Source organism: Chinchilla lanigera, unplaced genomic scaffold (genome assembly GCF_000276665.1).
Source record: "Chinchilla lanigera isolate Chin_1 unplaced genomic scaffold, ChiLan1.0 scaffold00001, whole genome shotgun sequence".
In the NCBI taxonomy this organism is placed as follows: Eukaryota; Metazoa; Chordata; class Mammalia; order Rodentia; family Chinchillidae; genus Chinchilla; species Chinchilla lanigera.
Genome location: NW_004955402.1, coordinates 46734136 through 46756875, shown reverse-complemented (window position 1 = coordinate 46756875; position 22740 = coordinate 46734136). Strand labels below are relative to the sequence as shown.

The 22740-nt window shown below is 37.2% G+C and overlaps 1 protein-coding gene across 1 annotated transcript in view; it reads right to left on the bottom strand.

The window, feature by feature from the left end:
* The window catches only part of Phlpp1 (PH domain and leucine rich repeat protein phosphatase 1), a gene marked incomplete in the record, with an annotated part of 209432 nt that overhangs the window by 16474 nt on the left and 170218 nt on the right, over positions 1–22740 (bottom strand). The window contains 3 exon segments of the mRNA XM_013511215.1: positions 3357–3519; positions 6402–6602; positions 20927–21082. Coding sequence (XP_013366669.1) covers positions 3357–3519; positions 6402–6602; positions 20927–21082 — 520 coding nt within the window.

The window sequence follows — 22740 nt, the reverse complement described above, 5'->3', positions numbered from 1 at the left end:
TAATTATATTTTATGAGACTATTAGAACTATATTATAAAAAGTATGGAAAACAGAAAAACTCAGAAAATTCATCCTTCACTCTATCACCCTAACGCAACCAGCGTTAGCATTTTTCCTCTTATTAGCCTTATTTTTTTAAAACTGAAAAATCATAAATGTGATTTAACTTCAAAATATTTCAATTAACCTTTTATCATTTTATCGCAACCATTTTCCCTATCTTCATTCCTATCTGCTATGGCCTTTTATTTCTCTGAAATTCATATATTGAAATCTAATCCCCAATGTGATATATTAGGAGGTGGGTTTAGGAAGTAACCCGGTCACAGGGCTCTGCCCTCATGAGTGGGATTCGTGCTCTTCTAAAAGAGGCCTATGAAAGTTCATTCACCCCTCCTGCCATGCAAGGACAAGGGGTGGCACCATTTATGAGGAACGTTGTCTGCTGTTTCCTTGATCTTGGACTTAGAACTCTAAGTGCTAGAACTGTTAAAAATAAATTTATATTGTTTATAAATTACCCAGTTTAAGGTATTTGTTATCATAGCCCAAATGCCTAAGACACCATCATCTTTACTATACCATAGTGCTTCTAGTGTAATCTTCACCTAACATTAATGTAAGGACATGTTATACCCATTTTTTAGTTATAAATAATGGTTGCATGGTCAACTAGGCTTTAATAAAATACTGGTTAATGATGATATTGGTTAGTAACGGGCTATGTTCCTGGTACAGCCAGTACATATCAGCACCGTGAGGTAACAAACGGGCAGTGGCGGGGGTCACTAAATACAACCTACTGATAGTACCGCATGTGACCTAAAGGACTAACAAGTATGGATAATTCAGAATGTAGGGGCTGAGACAAACTAATTTAGGGATCAGGGAATTCTTATGTTTTAAAATTAAAGATATTCTAGAGCAATACTGAATTTTATGAAATTGATACAAATAATTTTTAATGTTCCCCAAGGATTTAAACTATCAGAGTTCTGCAGGTACACAATGAATCCAGCAGCGCGGTTGTTTTTAAAAGAGTACTGGCAGTTGTGGTACAGATCTTAGAGAGGATGTGTCCAGGTCCATCGGGCTTACAGGGTTCTTTGAGTGAGTCTCCGATTTAATGTTAGCAACTCCCATCTGCCCACCTAGTTCGATGACCTGGGTTCCGACCACATCACATGTCCCCTGGATGACTATCAATGCATCATAACTTTGCTTTTGTCTTGCCACCCTCTGATCTACTCCTTATAGTGCTGTCAGGGTAATTTCTGGAGTGTGGTTTATTCAGACAATCACACACCAGGTTTACTCTTTAGCTGCTCTCACCTGCTCTTCAATCTGCCTACCAAACTCCTCTGTTGTGCTCTGAGTACTTTTAAGATTAGGATACACAGTATATTAACTATCACTGTTCTCTTATTATTTTGTTATGAGATTTTGTTTTATTTTTTCATAAAAAAGGGTAAAAATGAACAAAAAACTGTCTGGTATGTGGTAGGCAATTATTTGTTGATTAAATAAATGAAAGAATCTTATGAAGTCAGTAATTAAGCCTTCTAGAGTAAGAATTCAGACACAAGTGCTTAGGTTAAGTTCTGCTTAGGAGAAAAAGAATTAAAGACATCATTTCACAGTGATTCATGCATACCCACGTTTATACCAGCACCATTTATAATAGCTAATTCTTGAAAGTGGTCTATATGTCTATATGTCCATCAACAGATAAATGGATAAAGAAAATGTGCTATTTATACACAATGGAGCACTACTCTGCCATGAAGAAGGTTAAACTTAAGTCACTTGTAGGAAAATGGATGCACCTTGAGACCATAATGTTAAGTGAAGTAAATCACATAAAAGCTTGAATATTGCTTGCTTTCTCTCATATGAGAAACCCAAAATATAAATAAAGAGCAAAATAAAAGACAGGTAACAGGAAACAGGGAGATCGGTCTTTTGCAAATGAGAAAGGTACCAACAGATAGAGGGAGGGGTGTGGGAGGGTACACATGAATAATTAAGATGAGTTATGTACATGTACTAACTCCCTATAATGAATGTAAACATTATCTACTGCACACATGTACTATTAAAATTTTTTGAAAAGAAAAATTAAGTTTTAAAAAGTAGCTAACATTTAGAGAGTTCTACCTATGTACCATTCCTACTTGAAAAGCTTTACATATACCATTTCATTTCATCCGAACAGTCTATAAAATAAATTTGATTGTTTTCCTCATTTCACATGACAAAAGAGAGCACTGAGGTAATTCTCAGCCAGGATCCAAATCTGAAAGAACCCTGCTGTTCACCTTTGTGAAATTAAAAGTATGGTCTTTCTGGAAGTTTACAATAAACACTCTAAACTGCCATGTGACATATAGCGCTCTTAAAGCCCAAAGCAAAACTCCTTATCACTTAAAACAGACTCATTTGCACATGTAGAAAATGGCTGGTATGTATCTTAACCAAATACATGTACAGGTCCTGTAATGATGAAAAATGCTACTTAGAGTATGCTCAGATGGATATATAATGTCTTAATTTGATATATAAGGTTTTAACTGAAAGTACCTAAAGAGTGAATATAGCTAAAATTGCTACTGCTTCTAATCACTGTCCAAGTCTATAACCACTGAATTTTTATGAAGCATAAAATTGATGATAATTAGAAACAATAAAATAGAAATGTATTTTATGTGGAAAGTTGTGAAAACAGCTTTTTTCTTGTGAGCTTGCTTCAACTCCATAAGTCTGTTCTTAGGAATTGGGAACTGCAGACTACCGCTGCTACCAATTTGCTGGCTTCATTTATACAAATCCCTTCATTTTTTCAGCACCTCAATGTTCTTATCTATCAAATGGGAATAGTATCTATTGTGCCAATTTCATTCAGTTGAAAAAACAATGGTAATGGTAGTGATGCAGTATCTGTATAAGGAATTATCATTGATTCACTATTGTGCTCTTTAATTAGCTAAGTTAAGGACAGGCAGCAGTACTATTCATCTTTTCAAACTGCTTTCACACCTGACTCACCTGACTCACATAACAACTCTAGAAATAAGAAAGAAAAGTAACACCAGACAAAGAAAGAAGCATTGGTTGGCTATGTAGCTACCCTCATATCATTCCAACAGCCCAGGAACACAATTTTCCAAACATATTATTCAGTGTTCTGGCTTTGAACTCTCCTAACAAAGCTGTCGCTCTTTGGATCAAGGACTATTGGGAGTCTTCAATCTGAGTTAAATACAACAAAGGTACAAGTATGTTGAACGGATGAGTTAAGGAAATCCACTCTTTCTGCTGACTTGCAGCCCACGGTTTATGAAATCCACCCACACACCTTGACTTCTGGAAGCTGCATCACTTCAGGAAAGACTTCGATGCAATTGGAGTGAGCGATCACGGTGTGCATGCGCCTGCAACTCGTGATCGTGGTCGGGATGGCTTTCAGTTTATTCCCACTGATATCAATTTCTTCAAGTTCCTCCAGTTTTGCCATTTTACTAAAAAAGAAAAAGAACCCACAAAGGAAGCATTTATAAAATTATTATATGGCAAGTTAAACATGCACACATATACACAACAAGAAAATCAGAATCAAAGTGGATGTTAAAGTCAGGCTTATAATAGTCATTTTTACAAATGACATTTTTTACCACTGTTTTCAAGAATCGAAGTATTTTATCATCTCCTTTCCTATTACAGAACAAAAACTTAATCTCCATTCCTCAAACTGGCAACAAAAAGAAAATGAATTTTTTTTTTTCCACCTGAAATTTGTGTATAAGTTATCCTGGCAATAATCAGTTTGTAGCTGAATCTGAACGTCAATGAAAATCCTACTTAAATGAGTGAAAAGCCAGCATTAATCCAATCTAACTCCTTTGAGATAGCTTTCTTTTTTTCCTTTTTGAGACAGGGTTTCACTACGCAGTCCAGGCTGGCCTTGAGCTCACTTTGTAGCCCAGGCTGGACTCAAACTCACAGTGATCCTCCTGCCTCAGCATCCCGAGTGCTGGGATTACAGGCATGTGCCACCACGCCTGGCAATCTAACTGCTTTAAGAGAGCTTACTTTGAGTACACGATTTCTTATTATTGGCACAGAAAGCTCAAGGGGATGCAAAGAACAGAACAGTAACTCCTATTAAGATATGCTTTCCTCTTCAAACTCCACATCCCAAACCACTCTGACATCACACATGACTACAAGGTAGTGGTGGTGAAGAGCAGGAGATGCTAAAAACCATCTGGAATATCTCTTGGCCTCCTGGCAGTGCCCAAATAGAAACGGGGCCCTGGAGAAATTTCTTTTGAATCTTGTTAAACACTGAAGGACTCTAACTTTAATAACATGTTCTAAACACTTGTATTCAACAATCTTTTATTGTTTTAATCATCATCTATAACATTAATTAGTAAAGTAACCACATAATAAATAACTAGAGTCAGAATTTCATATATTCTCTATAACTGTGGAAGACCAAACAACATCTTCACCTCTATAACGACTATAGAGCCTCTATTCCTCAGACCCCTGGTGATGAGAGACTTTAAGTACAGGATTCCCAGTTAATCCAACTCATTCATAATCAGAGTCACTTAGGATACAGTTACTGGTATCCTATCCTTTCTGCTTATAGTGATTTCATTTGTCATAACATACTTTGACAAAAATTAGCAAGAGTAATTTTATTTCTTTTTCTGTCACCTCTCAAATATTAAAGGTGATCACATTTGTTTATCTTGAAAATAAATATGTGCCTAAGAAATACATTTTTATTTTATGAAATCAGATGTTTTGATATCATAAACATCCAACAGGCTTTCAGGGTGTTCTATAAACAACATTAATACACAGACTGACAATTAATTCACCTATGATAGCCCAACTTTATAAAAATATTATTTAAATATGATAACCTCATATTTCAAGAGAAATACGGAGATAACAATGGGTAACAGGGAAAAATGATCATTTACAGATCAGTCCCAAGAAAGGAAACATCAAAGAAGTTTCCATTTTGAAAATAGACAGTGCACCAACAAATGACTTGGTAAAGGGGTCATGTCCATAACCATTTGTTGAATGTCTGCTATAAGCCAGACCTCATAAGAAACACAAAGCTGAAGGAGATAAAAAGCCATAGTCCTGGGTCCTGAGGAGCTCAGGTCTTCTGGGAGACAACCCCCAAGTGACAGAAATTACAGCAAAATGAATTTTTACAAAGTATATAAAAATTTGCACTTAGGGTGGGATGTGTCCCTAGGGGAACAGCCTCAGAATTAGAGCTAATGATCATTTCTTCTGCAGGTTTTTATAGAGTTGCTACCTGAAACAGGACAGTGAGCCCTTTCAAATATATAATTGTTATGTGACTACTGTATTTTTTCCAGTCCATAGTAAAGCAAAAGTACATAGAAGTTACAGTTTAACTATCAATATCAAATGAGGGGAATAAGTAGAAAAGAGGTACTACCAGAAACAAAGCAAATCTGAAGTCAACACATATTTGGGCCTTCATTCACCTGCAAGGTCTTAAAACACACTGGTGGCCCTGGTGGCAGCACAGGGAAGTTATGTGAGCAGTGCTCTCACTTGGTCCTTATGTCAAACTAAAGTTACCAGCAGAATTCCAGTAAGGCTAGTTGTCTGCTTCTCCTTGTGTGGGTTTGTGTTCTGAGTCCTCACTTGTTAGGTGGATACAGGCCAATAAAACAGAAACAGACTAAATCCTCACAGGAGGCTCAGCGTGTTGATTCACTTAAAAGTAGACACTATGCTACTGCTCCTCAAAACTTACAATGTACAAATAAAACTGAAATCAGAGTCATCATTTGCAGTCACATAGTTTCTATGGTTGCAGAGGATGCCACCACTTTATTTTATTTGTTTGTGGTAGTGCTGGGGATAGAACCCAGGGCTTTGTGCATCCTAGGGAAGTGTTGTACCACTGTTTTTTATACCGTAAGCATTAATACAAAAGCTAGTACTTAGTAAAGAACTTTCAGGTTCCTTGGTTACATTCGAATTCTCCCATAACAAATTTATGCTGTTGTTATTGTTATTTTAAATGAATCTGACTGGCTGAAGAGAAACAACAGGAAAACTATTACCTACTAAACAATATACCTCATTTCAAAATCTTAAGAATATTCTAGTTGGCTGGGTCTTTGAATATATTCATGTTAGAAAAACCAATACACTTCTCTTCAGGGTAATGCTGATTGTACCTTGTATAAAAGACAAATATAAATTAGGGAGGAACAAGCAAACAAGCTTCACATTACTCGTGAAATAAACATTTCAGCTTTTACCTTTTTTCCTTCCATGAGTACATCTATAGAAATGCAAAAAAAACCATCCTTTTGTAATCCTCCCTTACCTTGCTGGAAAACTCTGAAGTCGGTTATAGGCCATGTGAAGAATCTTTAGATGAGGGAGTCCTGTTAATAGGGGCACACATTTATCTGTGAGGTTGTTATTTGTCAAATACAACTCCTGTAAGATACTGTTTGTCTCTTCAGAAAGTGTAGCTGGAGGAAGGGTTTCCAGTTTGTTTGCAGATGCATTCAGGAATCGCAGGCTACAATGACAAAATGCAGTAAAACTCATTGATAAACCAGAGTTCTAGTTTAGAGCCCTACACAAACTTAGAAACTGACTACTATTGCGCATATTAGAAGATGGGTTTAGAGATATAAGCGAAAAGACAGGTCCTGGCTTCAAAGAATTCAATTCAATTTAGCAGGATGACTCACTATGTATGAATTCAATATATATATTAAATGCAAAGAGATATAAATCAATTTTTATGAAAGCACAAAAGGAACAGGAATTGATTATTTTTATAACTGGTGGCCAGTGGGCAGAAAAGCAGTGAGGCAAGATTAATATTCTGACTTAGGGAAGAGAAGAAACTGCTTTAAAAAATAGATATTACATCACAACACAATTAAACCACATAGTAACCAAGTCCTTTTCAGTAAGATGCCCACACTACCTTTACTGCCATACATTCATAACTACATGAGGTAAACTGTTCCTAGTAACACAATATTATGCAGCAATGAGAATGAAGAACTACAAGTTATAGAACAGTATCAACAGAATGACCCTCACAAATATAATGCTGAGAGAAGCCAAACACAACAGTGATGCATGACTCCATCATTATAAAGTCTGAAGTCAGGGAAGACTAATCTATGGTAACAGAAGTGAGGGTGGTATCCTTAGATGAAGAGGAAGGCACCATTCGGAAGAAGACATCGAGTACTGGTTACAACAAATGTGTTTACTTTGAGAAAACCAGGTTCTACAGTTATAATGTGGCCACTTTCCTGTATTTATATTATACTTCAATAAAATTTACAATAAAACAAACAAGACAGTATAAATGCTGTCAAGAGTTTCCAGATGGCAGGTGAACAATGGATAAAACACAAAGAACAGTTTTAAACCTAAAATAACTAAAACTCAAAATCTACACAATCCTTCCAATTATTGAGAAACACAGATGAACACACAATACATAGCGGGGACTGGATGAGAATCCTGGCATGATCAGGTCCCAGACAGTTCTAACGGAACAGGAAGAACAGACTGTGCCATGGCTCACAAGTCAGGGTGACCCCTCTAGCTCAAAGGATGTCCAACTTTGCAGCTGTAGTACTTGGGAAACAGTCAGAACTCAGCACAGAGGGCTCATGATCTAGATGTGCATTGTTAATGAACCACACCATTCTTTTGCTTCAAAGTCATTTGATTTTAAATGTTCAGCATGGATTTGGGACTGTTTTGCCATATGTTAAGGGAAAACAATAAAAATCCTCCTTTATAAGGAAAAATATGGAAAACCAGATAGTTATTTTTAATCTTAGATAAAAGGCTTTTATTAGGAGTCTTCCCTAAGACTGCTATTCCAAGCTCTCAATCTACTAACTTAACACTTGCCAATCTTGCATCCTCTACTCACTTACACACAAACCCACTACTTGTCTGAGGAAAAGCAGCTTCCCAAGAATAGAATATTTTCCATTAAAGAAACAAGTATTCTGTTGACATTTAGAAAAAAAAAGGAAGTTAGAGATGGGCTGTACAGCCCATAAATAGCCATGGGAAATATAGTCGTGTGTGCTACAGAAAAGAAAAAAAAAAGGTCATTCATGTAGTTTCTGAAATGATTTTGAACTAGGAAGTTCAAAGCAGTTTCGGCACCAGAGTTCTTTTAAGTCTTTTTATGAGTCTACTTATAACACCTGACTGAATCAGGTGGTATAAATTCTTATCCTATTAAGAATTTCTTCAGTGTAGGGTTAGAATTATAAAAAATATACTTTTGCCCTAAAGTATCATAGACTAGGGTCAGCTGGGAAAACACCTCACAACATCATTAAAATACAATTTTCTAGGAAATATGTAAAGACACATAAAAGAAGAACAGAGGAAAGTTGAGTTTGGAATGTTTGCATACTTTTAGACTAAAAAGGGAATGTGTTTTTAAAAATGCTACAAGTCATTGCTTATCTAGAAATCCGCCAAAGAAACTTTAAAAACCCCTCACAGCTACTGAATAAAGGGAAGAAATTATATTCAAAAAGACATCCTTTCATCCTTTTCAAATGTGCCTGTACTTAAGGAATTTATATACTCTACAGACAATTAAATGGAGAAAAGATTTTTCATCTGACTCCTCCAGGAAATGAGACAAGTGCATTGAACCTACATAGGCTAATGCCAACGGATGTCGTCTGAACTGCATAAAGTCTGCCTGAATCACCTTGATAATGATCAAAGAGCAAGCAATAGGATTAACAAGATTTTTAATTATAATGGTCTCAGGAAAATTATATTCAGCATCTATTCTCTTAAAAGATTCTTTTCCCAGCCCTGTATTTGACCAGAAAACAAATCAATTTAATGATGTAGGTGTTATCTTTCCACCAGAAATCTTTCCACCAGAATGCATAACTTTGGTTATGCAAAATTTCTCCAGTTTGGGTATGGGCTATATAACTCTACTCCCTTCTTTCAACCCTGTGGAAAAAAAACCCTACATTCCTAAACTTCTCCGTTACAGATTTTTGTAATAACTGTCGGGAAAAAAAGAGACTGTTTAATGTGCCAATCCTTCTCACTGTGCAATCCTCTTCTAAATAGAGAAAAAGCAGTAAAATGGTATCACTGCTCTCTTTTCACTTGTAAGGTGTTTTATACAAACTACAGCTCTTTTCTATTTTCCATCTCATGTGATTTTCCCATCTTCCCAGAGATACTCCTTCATACTTCACAGAAGACAGAAAGTGAAGCTGAGAACGTCAAATTGGTTGGCAATGGCTAAACAGTAACCAGTGGCAGAGCCAGAAATAAAACCCAGATCACACTTCTCTTCAAAATCCAAATGTTAAAAAAAGAAATGCCTTTTTCTGAGGACAGTTTCATAGGCCCTTTTCTCCAAAAAAGTTGGAGGTCAAGCAGGGCACTTGCTGGCACATGTGAAGCTCATGTATATACAGCATTTCAAACTCAATTTGTACAAGGTGATCAATCGCAAAGTACTCAAAATCTTTCCTTAGAGGAACATGTAAAAGTCATAAAGAAGTGACACACACATAGGATTCCAAGAGCAACTGCCCTCAATAGCAGTAAGACAAATCCCTTCTCTGCCTCTGGAGCAAATGGTCTGCTCCTCTTTCTTGGCACTGCATTCATCTGGCCCATCAAGATTGTTCATTTTTCTTACGTTTGCATTTCAGAAATTTCTACATGCACTTAACTTTTACAGCCAAATTTTGTGCCTGAAACAGCACAGAATTTGATACATAAAATTTACCTATTAGTAGACACACCAGGTATTCTGCTTTTAAACAGTTTTTCTGGTCATGAGTTCTAGGACTTATAATCTACTAAAACTCCAATTGTTTAAATGTTTAAACTGAACAAAACTCTTCTACTTTTAGACAACTTCCTGGTTTCTCTCTGCAAAATGTTTCGAAAGTGTCAAATGAAACTACCTAAATTTCGCTGGGGATTTAGCTCAGCGGCAAAAGCGCCTGCCTGGCAAGCGCAAGGTCGTGAGTTCGGTTCCCGGTACCGGAAAAAAAAAAAAAAAAAAAGAAACTACCTAAATTTCTTATTTTCACTTGCCTGAAGTTAGACAATTTCATGGGTGACAACTCTTGAAGCAGGCATTTTCCAATATTTTATGATTGTAACTGAGATTATATAATACATGTTATGTGAGTAGTCAGTGCACACGCAACATATATTTGGTGTAACTGAAATGAACATTTATAAAACTATTTAAACTCATTCTGTGATACTGACATTTCCTATAATTTTTCTAAATTGTGGTTACAATTCACTAATGTTATACTCCACTAATCAGTCTGAAAACAGAATCACAATTATTTATCATCCAGCACTACCACCCAAGAGTGGAGAATGCAAGTGAAGAGAAAGTGGACATAATCTAACTTAACTCACATCACCATTACTTTGAAAGGTCTGAGAATCTACCTGACTTCGGTAATAAAGACTTTACATAACCCTAGAGGGAAAGAAACAAAAATTATACAGATTTACATGTCACTGAACAAGAACTCATGGAACAATCTTAAGGATTAAATTAACATGGATGCAATAACATAGTCTATGGACCTAATCTTATTTGTATCAATTATCCTGTGCAGAAGGACATTCTTTGACTAGAAAGCACTGAGGACACACAATGATTTGTTTATTGTTGTAAAAATGAATTGAAACCTTTCACCTGAAGATAAGAGTGTATTTGAATTGCAGGAGATCTCTATATTTTAGTCTTGCCATGCATTGTAAAAATTAATGGGAAATAAGGACTGTGATTGTAGCGGATTGATAACTGGTAGTCAACTTATAACCCCCAGCTGAACTGAGTAAGCGTGGTGCTGGGTGTGGGAGGCCCACCTGGGGATTGTTGCCAGCAGAAGAGGCAGAATTGAAGGATAATGCTCTAATTACTAAAACGTCTGGTATCCACCCATTTGTTTTAGCTACGCCCTTGGTTCTTGCTCAGTAAAAGGTGACTGAGATTGGTAATTGGGGCTGTAGTCCAAGAGGCTGCGAGGCCCCTGATCCCAGACTTTTGCCTCTCCTGTTTTTCTTGTCTCTCTTACTTTTCTTTTCATCCATGGGGAACCTCACTCTCGGGACCTGTCACCCTGGTTGGAAAGAGATTCTCCCACTCATATCCTTCATTTGGTCCAAGATTCAATGCAAGACACCCTCTGTGTTTCACCATTATGCCTCCTTAACCTCCTCCGGTCAGTTTTTTGTCTTGTAAATAATCTTCACACTTTTGAAGGACATCAGGCAACTAATGTCACTCAATTTAGGTTTGTTTCATGATTTGTCACATTAGAAAAGGTCACAATTTTGGGAGGCAAAAGGACCACAGAACTTGTACCTTTCTCACAGTGCATGTCAGGAGAAGCATCATGCCAACATCTTACTATTGGCAACATTAACTCTGATCACTTGGTGGTACCTGCTGTAAAGTTACAATGTCTTTTGTAATTCATAAATTTGTGGGGAGATCATTCGAGACATCATATTTTTACTCACTAATTTATAATTCTTGCTCTCAGTGATTATCTCTGTCAACAGTTTTTTTTATATTTCCATGAGTCCTTCTACTTAAGAGTTCATATTAATTGGAATAATATTGTAAGGAGCATTCCTATTTGTTTACTCATATCAATATAGACTTACAAGATACTTGTTTTATTCTACTGGGTATAATTCATTAGTCTCACTTTTATTTGTTGCTGAAATTGTCCCAGATACAATCAAATTGGTGCATATATCTTTTGACATACTTCCAGGCTCCTCTGGTATTTACCTGGCTCTAGGACTAGAATTAATCCTATTTCCAAGGATTACTGGTTCCTTTTCTGGTACTTGAGAGGCCAAGTTCTAGGTACAAGGTACATTCCCTGACAATGAATGTCACAGCTGTGAGGCCTTCTCAGCAGAAAGAGCAAAATCACACGTTTAGATGTCTGATGAGGTTTGGCTGTCCCTTGTCATTTCACTTTTGCAGTGTTTTCCTGAATATTCCTGCATGTTTCTTTTTCCATATGAACTGTGGCATCAATTTATATAATTCCATTATGAAAGCTTTTTAGATATTTATATGAGGATTGTGTTAAACTTACAAAGAAGAAACTTATGAATAGCCATTATCTTACTAAACTGTTCTATGAGAGAATAGAGGACACCTTCCCATTTGTTCAAATTTATTTTGTGAATTTTAGGTCTTTTTAACATTTTCTCCACAGTTTTTGCACACTGTTAACTTTGTTCCTATCCTTGATCCTGTCTTAAAAGAGGATTTTGCTACGAACAGAATGTTTTCTAATGGCTACTGTTTGTGTATATTGAAGCATCTGCCTATTAATTTTATATCCTATCTTTTAATGTTTTATTGTCTGAATTCATTTACCAGTAATTCTACTGTTTTTAAATACGTGTGTACTATCATGTTAACTGCAAAGTTGATAGTTAATCTCTACAAATTCTCATCCCTCCACTGATTTTTTTCTTGTTAGATGGCTAACACATCTAGTATAATACTGCCTAACAACAGAAATAATGTGCATTCTTGTCCTGTTACTTATCTTCGTAGAAACACTCTGAGATTCTCCTATTAAGGAAGTGGTTTTAGAACTAAGGTGTATGCACTGGTAAATAGGGTAAGGACAGATCCTTGACACCTCCATTTTCTTTCTTACTAACAGCTTTCTGAGATATGATTCATATATGGATATATCACATTTTGTTCTATCACCTGATGGACACAGATTATTTCCATTTTTAAGGTGAGTTAAATTCAGTCACTTTATATATCTGATGTTTGCTCTCAACTCCAACATAGTATCTCATATGTATTTACTGTTTTCCACTATGATACATATTCTTTAATATATTAATATTTTTGCTATTATGAAAATTTATATTGTTGTTCTCACAGCTACTCTGTACTTTTATGCCTCATTAAATGATTTCAGTTTTTCAACTTTAAGATCTTTATTTTTGTTGTTATTGTTCAAAAACTTTCTTATATTTCAGTTTTTAAATATTAGTTTGGTTCCACTGTTTTAATCTTTGTTCAGTGACTAATACACAAATGTTACTCCTTTTTGGTCTGTCTTCCATTTCCATTACTTCTAATTAATTTCTTCTCTATCTCATTTTCTTCTATGTTTCTGTAACATTAACCTTAAAGGACACTTGATTTGATATAAAAAAAACCTCAGATCATACTTTGATGAATTTTTAAAAATGGTGCTCAATTATTACCTTCCTTTGTACTGTGTAATATTTCTGAGAATTGTAACTATTGCTTTTTAAAATAGTCTGATCTTTTTTGCTGAAGAGTCTGAAAGATTTTTTTTTTTTCTTTTTTGGTGGTACCGGGAATCAAACTCATGACTTTGTGCTTGCAAGGCAGGTGCTGAGCCACTGAGCTATATCCCCAGCCCAAGATTTTTATCTTCAAACTCTAATAGTTTTACTAAAATAAATCCCAAAGTTGAACATTCTTGGGTTTTTCCAGACACCCAATCATTAGTCTCTTTGAAATGTACTTTAAGATCTTTTGTTTGCTGCTAGGAATGTATGCTGGATTACAGTTCTAAGTATTAGTTCAGTTCCGCTCTTCTGTCTTTATTTTTCAAGCCTCCATACACAGGATGTTACTCTGTTTTGGTCCATCTTCCAATTCCATTACTTTATCTTTAATCTTTTTATGTTTCCTTTAACTCATCTGCATTCCTCTCACTTTTCTGCCTTTCTTTAATGGCCTTTGTTTAATTTCTGTCTGACTCTATTCTGCCTTAGGCATCTTGTATTGAACTATACATTTCTGAGATGATTGCTAGCCTCTTCTATTTTGAGTTCAGTTATCACTCTCTCTACTCCTCACTGCTTGTCCATTTTTAATCTTAGGCTCTCAATGTTTTAATATCCTAAATACTCATCTGATTATATTTAATTCTGCTTGGATGTGTTACACTTTTCTTTGGTTTTACAACAGTTTGGAGACCATTCCATCATGGATGTATGCTGTCTTTTTGTTTTGTTTTCTCACTTCAGGGGTTAATACTGGATATGTTCATCTTTTCCTTGCTTATTTTCATGGTATCAGGTTATTTTACAATATTCTTAGATCAATCAATGATGCCACCTGCTATCAGTATAGCAAAGACAAATGCACGAAGTGACCTGTTTGGGACAGGATGGGGTGTCCTTTGATATTCTCATTCTCCCTTTATTTTATGGAAAAAAAGGTAAAACAAAACTTCATAACAAAATAATAGGAGAATAACAATAGTTAACATTACATGTGGTTATCTTTATAGTAGTTGCTCAGGGTATAAAATAGGGCATAAAAATTTCTCCAATTGATATCAGCGTATTTTTGCATGATACTTAGTTTTCCCCTTTCCCTTTTGGTTTCTCTTCCCTTTAACTAACCGCCAATTTTCCTGTAAGAGGTACATTTTTCTGCATGCTACCTCTTCAAATTGTGCATAATTTTACCTGTTTTAAGATATTAAGGACCACTGCCAGCTTCCCTCTTCTCTCTTCCTAATGGTCTGTCTCATTCTGTTTTTGCTTGACACACAGCCTCAGAGTGAGGCTTGGTGGAGTAAAAGTGTATGAGATTGCTTGCAGGGATCCAGTGCTTATTTTTCTTTTTATTTATGCCTTAACCTCTCCTTAATTAAGACTGAGGCCTGTCACAATCTGAGGCTGCTAAAGGAGCAAGTTTCTCAGAGAAGATGCCTGAGGTCAGTAGCTCAAAATCTGGCTATGCTGCCAAATCATCTAGAGGGTTTTCATTAGAACAGATTTTCATCTTTAACCCTCAGTTACTCTTAGTAAGTAGGTCAGAGTAAGGCCTCAAAATCTACCTAAAAGAGCCAAGATGAGAATCACTACAGTGGCAAAAGCCCTACCCTAATGTATTCTAATGTCTTCCTGGGAAGAAACAGACAGACACACTGCAGTGGTGGAGCAAACCTTCCTATACTATCCATTTTGGGAGCACCATAGAAGTGGTGGCATCAGCACCTCTCATCACAGGCGGCACCCTTGACAATCCATTACTTGCCTCTTTTCAGGCTGAATGTTCACAGCTGATCTCAATGCTTGGAACCACTGACTAAATCTTTTAAGTTGGCCTGGTTAACAACATATAGAGTTTGATCTTAGACCCCTACCCCTGTCAACACCATATTATTGGCCATTCTCCAGTGCTCTATCCTTCTCTTTCTCAGAACTGAGAGAGATCTTGATACAGAATACAGACTGGCAGCTCCCACTGGCTGACTATGTACTTTTAAATACTGGCCATCTGATTTTGACATAACAATCCTGCCTAAGAACCAACATTTTAAAACATCTGAGAAACACAACACTATAAAAAGAAACGGGATGTTTTTTGATATTCAGAAATACCACTAGACACACACCCGATTTTTGTATTAAAATTGTTCTTTTACAGAAACCTCTTCATCATCAGTAGCATCTGTGATCACCTTTGGCTTTCAGTGTGTGTGGTCAATGCACTGGACTCATGGGGGAAACCTTGTTAAACACACTGGGTCCTAGGCTATCGTTCAATGTCTAAGTAAGGAGAACCGAAATAACGCCAGGAATCTAGATGTTTGATACTTTCTCTAAGGGATTCTTAAGACATATCAAAAGAAACATTGTTAGTTGACCATGGCTCTCAAAACCTCAAAACTTCACAGAACAACTTTCTTCATGAGAGAGAGGAGAGAGAAAGGAAAGCGAGGGACAGGGGACAGGGGACAGGGGACAGGGGACAGGGGACAGGGATAGGGATAGGGATAGGGATAGGGATAGGGATAGGGATAGGGAGAAGGAGCAGGAGAGGGAGGAGAGGGACAGGGAGAAGGAGAGGGAAGGAAGAACATTGTAGGCAATTTAGTTCTTTAAAATGCCAGAAAAATCTTTGTGTGTCATGGTTTGTGTCTAGATGTCCCCTCAAAGCCTCATGCAGTCATAGGGCGGGTTTCTAGAGGTTATGACTGATCCATGGTCCAATGCTGGTATTATGGATGTGAGAGCTACACTCACCCTGGGGTGGATAGTTTGCATACAATGTAAGGGAGGGAAAGAGGCTGCGTGCTTCCTCTCTCCCTTTTTGCTCTTGGTGTTTTCCACTGCCATGAACTGTTGCCCTCTGCCATGTGCCACTCTGCCTTGGAGCCACCTGAGTATGGACTGAAACCTCCACAAACTGGGAGCTGAAGAAACCTTTCCTTCCTTAATTCTGGGCATCAGGTATTTTGTCTCAGCAACAAGAGAAAAGTAACCAAGACACTTTGCCAAAAGGCACAGAATGGTCAATTAATCATAGTCTTCTAAGTTTTCTGTTCCCTTTTAATCCTTTTGATATTTATACATATTGTCTGAATCATTAGAACTTATGGTGTATAATGTGACTAATGCCCTAGGGATATTTAATAAATACAAACAAGCAATTAACATGACCCTCATTTGCATCTCTACTGCCCCCACTCCTGTCCCTGAAAATACTCTCGTTGGGGCTAAAAACAGACCTGGATGACCACTCACAACAGAGATCTATAACTCTCCTTTAAAAGTGTCCATTTTGGCTTTGTTAATCAGAATGATTCCACTGGGAGAAGCTGTCTGGCTATCAAATGCATATGCAGATGCTAGGTGGACAGGGAGTCTGTCAATGCCAAATTTCAGGAAGAACAGAAGGACAACAGTATGTCTGGCAGTGACTCATCCACTCTGGTGACCCAAGGGGATTTACCTACTCACTCCCCTACCCATCTGTTGATGACAACCAATTATCTCAAACTCTTTTAGGATATCCACCATGAAAACTCTCAACTCAAAGAAAAAAAGAGGTAAGATGTAAAGGTCAGGCCAGTAACAGCCAGAGTAGAATGTCTACCAGTTCACCCAACAGAATCAAACCCTACCCTGCTAAGATACAAAATTACAGTCAACTTCTTACAATATATGGTGCATCATATTTCGTATGTGTTTAATTTTTGAATTGCAAGGTTTAATTATTTTAAAAAATGGATCTGTCATGTAGCTGGGCATGGTGATGCAAGACTGTAATTTAAGTACTGAGGGAGGTGGAAGCAGGGGAAACAGGTTCTAGCCCAGCCTGAGCTGTACAGTGAGACCCCATCTCAAACTTTTTTAAAGAGCTGGTAATGTAGCTCAGTGGTAAAGGGCTACTGGGTTTGATTCCCAGTACTCCAAAGACAGACAGTACATAGATAATTGTACATACTTATGGAGTAACGTTTCAATAAATGTAGACAGTGTACAAAGAGCTGCCAACTTTTGAAAAGCAAGTAAAAATAAAACTCAAAGATAAATACGGGAAATAAATTACTGAAACTGCTGACTCAAATCATACGAATTTTAGTAAAATGGATCTCAAGTTTTCAGAGGTAGATAAAAGTCTTGACTAAAAGTCATCTAATTTTAAGTAGAGTCACTTCTCTTATTTGGTTACCAAATATCTTCCTATTTGGTATAGGGAGTAGCAGATTAACATACACTATTCTGTTGAACAGAGAATAACATGTAATTAAAACCACAAAAATGAATTTAGCAGGCAACAATCAAAGCAAACAAAAACTCCTAGGAAAGAGTGAAAATTTGGTCTTCTACTCTGTATCCATTAACGCAGGTCTTTCAGACTGCTCTCCTGAGGCTTCTGAGAACAAGTTCTACTTTGACAGTGACCTAATCCATTTAGCACATGAAGGCTTGCACTGAGCCCTTTCCTTTCATATGATTCAACACAAAACTGGTAATGATGTTATTATAAAAATTATGAAAGAAGGACAACTACTTTTTTTTCCCCCTAGTGCTACACTGAGGATTAAACATAGGGCCTTTGCACTGAGCTAAACCCCCAGTTTTTTTTTTTTTAATTTTGAGACAGGGTCTCACTAAGTGCTAAATTTCCCAGCCTGGGCTGGAACTTGTGATCCTTTTGCCTTAGCCAGGGAGAATGCTGGGGATTTAAAATTTATATTATGGAATAAACTGAATAGAAGGACTATTAAAGCCAAATTTCATTAATGCATTGACGCTAATTGTCAAATACAGTGAATTTGTTGCATCATAAAATGAAGTACTCTTCTTGTACCATGAGCCTAAACTATGTCACAGACATACTATCCTTATCATTTTCCATCTCTTACCCTGTTCGAAACCTACCTTTTCTTATTGCGTAGTTACTTAAAACTCTGCATTAGAGTGTAAGCTCTTGAGGAGAATACCTACATTTACTCATTTTCTCAATGCTCTACTGTACTCAGCACAATGACTTAAATTTATTAGGTCAGTAAGATGCTTGCTATTCTGAATCATAAACTAAGACAAATCACAACTAAAACCACCCTTGGCAAGAAGCCTGTCACAAAGACTCTACTAAAAAGCCATCTTTAGTGCTTTAAATGTCATGCTTCCTGGGCTGACCTGCGCTTCAATAACTGTCAGTGCTATTCCTTCCCTGCAAAACTCATCAAACCACATGTACAACATCGATACATTTTCCTGAGTGTAAATTATGCCTAAGTAAAAACTGCATCACAAAGTTTGTAAAAATTAGGTAGATAAAGGTAGATCACCATTATTAAGGTGGTGCAAAGGGTAGGTAGAAGTATCCACCCTCTAAGAAGGACCATTTTAATAGAAATCATTAGAAAATACTATTTTCATACTTTCTAACATGTGAACTAATAAAAAAATGAGGTTTAAAAAAGAGCTAATCAACTTTAGCCTCCTGCCTTTACTGTCTGAGTTAACCAACTGTTAAGTTTTCCTTCTGATCAGAGTCATAAGTACTAGAGTAGTAGCTACCATTTGAGAGATGCACCTCCTACAGTGACTGGAAATCAAAGGCTGTGGAACATAACTTCCTGGAAAAGCTTTTCATTTCTGCTTTTATGATCATTTGGTTTTCTGTCATAAACTAGAATTCCTTCTTTTAATTCACCCGAGCCCTTACTCTAGAATTCACCTGTGCAGGGAATGCATTTAGCGTGCTCTGCATCCTTTCAGAGACTGACTAATTCCCTTTCACACTAGTGTCTACTTTCCAAAATGCACTGGTCTAGATAGGCCAGTCTTGTTGGACTACTGGGATTTCTGCCTAAATGTCTTTTGCTGTCACTGCTATTTTAGCTTATGTGGTTCATGAGAGTAGTATCTTTTGTGAGTGGTTAATTTCACATCCTAATTTGTCCATGTTACACTTAAACCCTGCCTTTTGCAAAGTACAGGTTCCCTTTGGGAATAATAAACATGTCAGATGAGAACACTGAGACTTGGAATGACCTGCACAGGGTCACAAACCAAAAGTGAAGGCAGCAACAAGCACTTTTCAATCCTAGGTGCTGTCACAATTCCTACAGACCAACCTATAGTTGCTGTTGCCCAAATCCTTGTCCAAGCATGTCTACACATAAAAATGCATCTCAACTAAACTGGTAGACTCCTCCAGCAATATCTTTTCATGCCTTCCCTGGCACCAAGCACACCAAGCAATTGCTTACTGACTGTCTCTAGAGAATGAAAAGTGGAATCACTGTTTTAAAATCAAGTCGGTAGTAATGAATAAAGAATGATTCCCATCTGCTGAAGTTTCGAGCACCATTCACCTACTAGCCATGAACCTAGGAGATTTGGCCAGATTCAGAAATGGTCTTATCTCACTCAAAGATTCCTAAAACATGAATCTGTCTATTCAGTTGGTTCTGTAAATTCAAAATAGAAAACTACGGAGACAAGCAGATTCTTACTATAAAATGGCACTCAAATCTTGCCTCATTATTCTTATTTTAAAAAGCACAAGGTTACAGCATGACTTATAATTCTACACAGGAGAAGAAACCAAACTCCATAGTATTTATAATAAAGCACATCTAGAGCTTACCACCAGCGGTGCATTATATTTTGTTATGAATGTAAAAACAAATCTATTTTTTAAATAATCTTGAAACACTTCCTTTTTGGTAAGGAAAATCCTACAATGCTGGTCAACTAAAATACAATGGTCCTGATGTCTCTAAAGTAATGGTTACTTCCTAAAAACAAATATAAGCAGAATTCAAACTGATTCAGGCCACCAGCCTGTGTAACTGTTTAGTATGATGAACAAGGGCCCTAAAGTAAACACAATGTTTCAAAGTAAATTAATAGCCACTGACACTTAAAGCTCTCTTTAAAGAAAGTTCTGTATGTGGTATCTGTTCATAGAAAATAAAATTTCACTTCCTGTACTAAGTAAGAGGGTAAATTGCAGTAAAGAAGGACTGATAGGGGCTGGGGATTTAGCTCAGTGGCAAAAGCGCCTGCCTGGCAAGTGGAAGGTTGTGAGTTCAGTTCCCGATACTGGAGAAAAACCAAAAAAAAAAAAAAAAAAAAAAGAAGGACTGATAAAGAAAGAGCTAAGCAAACTCCAGGAAAATTCATTCTGTCACATAAGTCACAAATACAAGAAAGGAAGAACAGCAAATCATAAGATAATTATGCCAAAACTTACAGCAGCCTGCACAAGTTTTGACCAGTAACAATATAGAAGGTAGACTTCTCATCCTTGTTTTACACCTACATTCCCTATGACACACATTTATTCACAAAGTAATCTACACCTCTCCTTATAAGCAGCAAAAGCAATTATACGACACCCCTGGTTCTATCCCCTACAAAATGCTCAGAGAAGAGGCTGGCAAAACCATCTTCTTCATAAATCTAGGACAGAAAAGTAGGGAAAAAACAGTAGCAAAGGGTACTGAACAGACTCAGAATATACAACACAGACAGCTGCTTTACCAGTCGGCCTTCAGGAGAAGGTTAGGTGGTAGTTCAACAAGCTGGTTATGCTGCACATCCAAGACCTCCACCGAAGTTCTCTCCAGCCTTTCTGGCAGCCGTGCTAACTGGTTGTGTCCTGCTAGCAGTTTACGGAGACTACTATTACAAAATAAGCTGTAAAAAAAGGACAGAAAACAGCAGGCAACTTATTTAGAACATGGGATAAAGACTGGAAACAAGTAAAGGTAAAATACTTAAAATTTCTAAAAATCATACATTCGTTCAGTGCAACAGCAAGTTCCCTTTAATAACACTTGGAACTTCTATTTCAGTATTTTTCATTCCTTAAAGAAAGAGGCAGTAAAAATGATGAAAAGAAATATTGAGCAAAGAAACTCTATTCAGTGAAAAACAAGTTTCACAGATGTAAATAAAAAAGAAAGCTTTAGAAAGTAAACTTTGGAAAAGTATGTGGTTCTCCAAAATAGAGCATCTATCTTATATAGGCCCTACAATGGTGAGTGTTTAATTCATAATAGATCTAGAATAAATAGAACTGAGCAATATCTATATACAAGATCAACATAAAGGATTCTTCTATCCAATTAAACTTTTACAAATGCAACTAAAAAGTGTTAAATTTTTCTTCAATTGTATTTTACAATCATAATTGTCTTTTCCTTTCCTTCCTACCTCTCTGTGTATTTTTTGTTTCTCTTTGGTTTAATCCTACACCAAGACAGAGAATTTCTTGGAGACAGTAGAATGCATTTAACCCACTGTTTTCTTGTGAGGCATGAAGAGCTGTTTGAAAGCTTGGCTGTACTTCTTGTAAGGATCATTAGAACTGGAACAAATTATGGTTATGTTAATCTAATATAAATCTGCATTATGCTTTTCCAGTAGCTGTAGGGAATAAAAGAGAGCTAAAGACAGACTTCAGGGGATGCAGAAGTCAGATTATAACCTGTGCCATGAAGACTTTTGGATACACTGCTGTCAAAGAATGGGGCTTCCTCATTCACCTTCTGTTTTCTACTATTCTGGCCTCACTCACTCATGGCCACAATTGTTTTTTAATTAGTTTATTTTTATTTGGCAGGAAAATTTACATACATATATATACATACATACATATATATACACTCACACATAAATATGCAAGTATACATGCATACACGTATATGATGTTCAACATATTTTGATATATGAACACCTTATAGAATGGCTAGATCAAGTGAACTAACATGCATATTATCTTATATACCTACCATTTTTTGTGGTGAGAACATTTAAAATCTACTTTTAGCAATTTTATTTCTTTGGTTCACATCTGTTAAAAGTCACCATATATTATGGCATAACTTTATACTTTAAATATCAAAAGTACATTCTTTCCTCATGAGGATGTTAGCAACTTGTCTCAGTCCCTGCCCTGACATCAGCAACTACCACTAAAGATAATATGGCTTTCGGCCTCGTCGTTCCCCGGAAGGAGGGCTTCCAGCGCACAGGGAGCTGTGGGTGGGGAGCGCCAGCCTTTTGGCTGGCTAGCTTCCTGCCTGCTGGCTCCCAGAGGGTGGGCCCCCGGCGCACAGGGAGCCTCGGGTGGGGAGCGCCGGTCTTCGGACCGGCGACTCACTCCCAGCCTCGTCGTTCCCCGGAAGGAGGGCTTCCGGCGCACAGGGAGCCTCGGGTGGGGAGCGCCAGTCTTCTGGCTGGCTAGCTTCCTGCCTGGTGGCTCACGGAGAGTGGGCCCCCAGCGCATGGGGAGCCATGCGGCAGCGAGCGCTATTGCGCGCCGGCCCTTAGGCCAGCCACCGCCGTTCAAT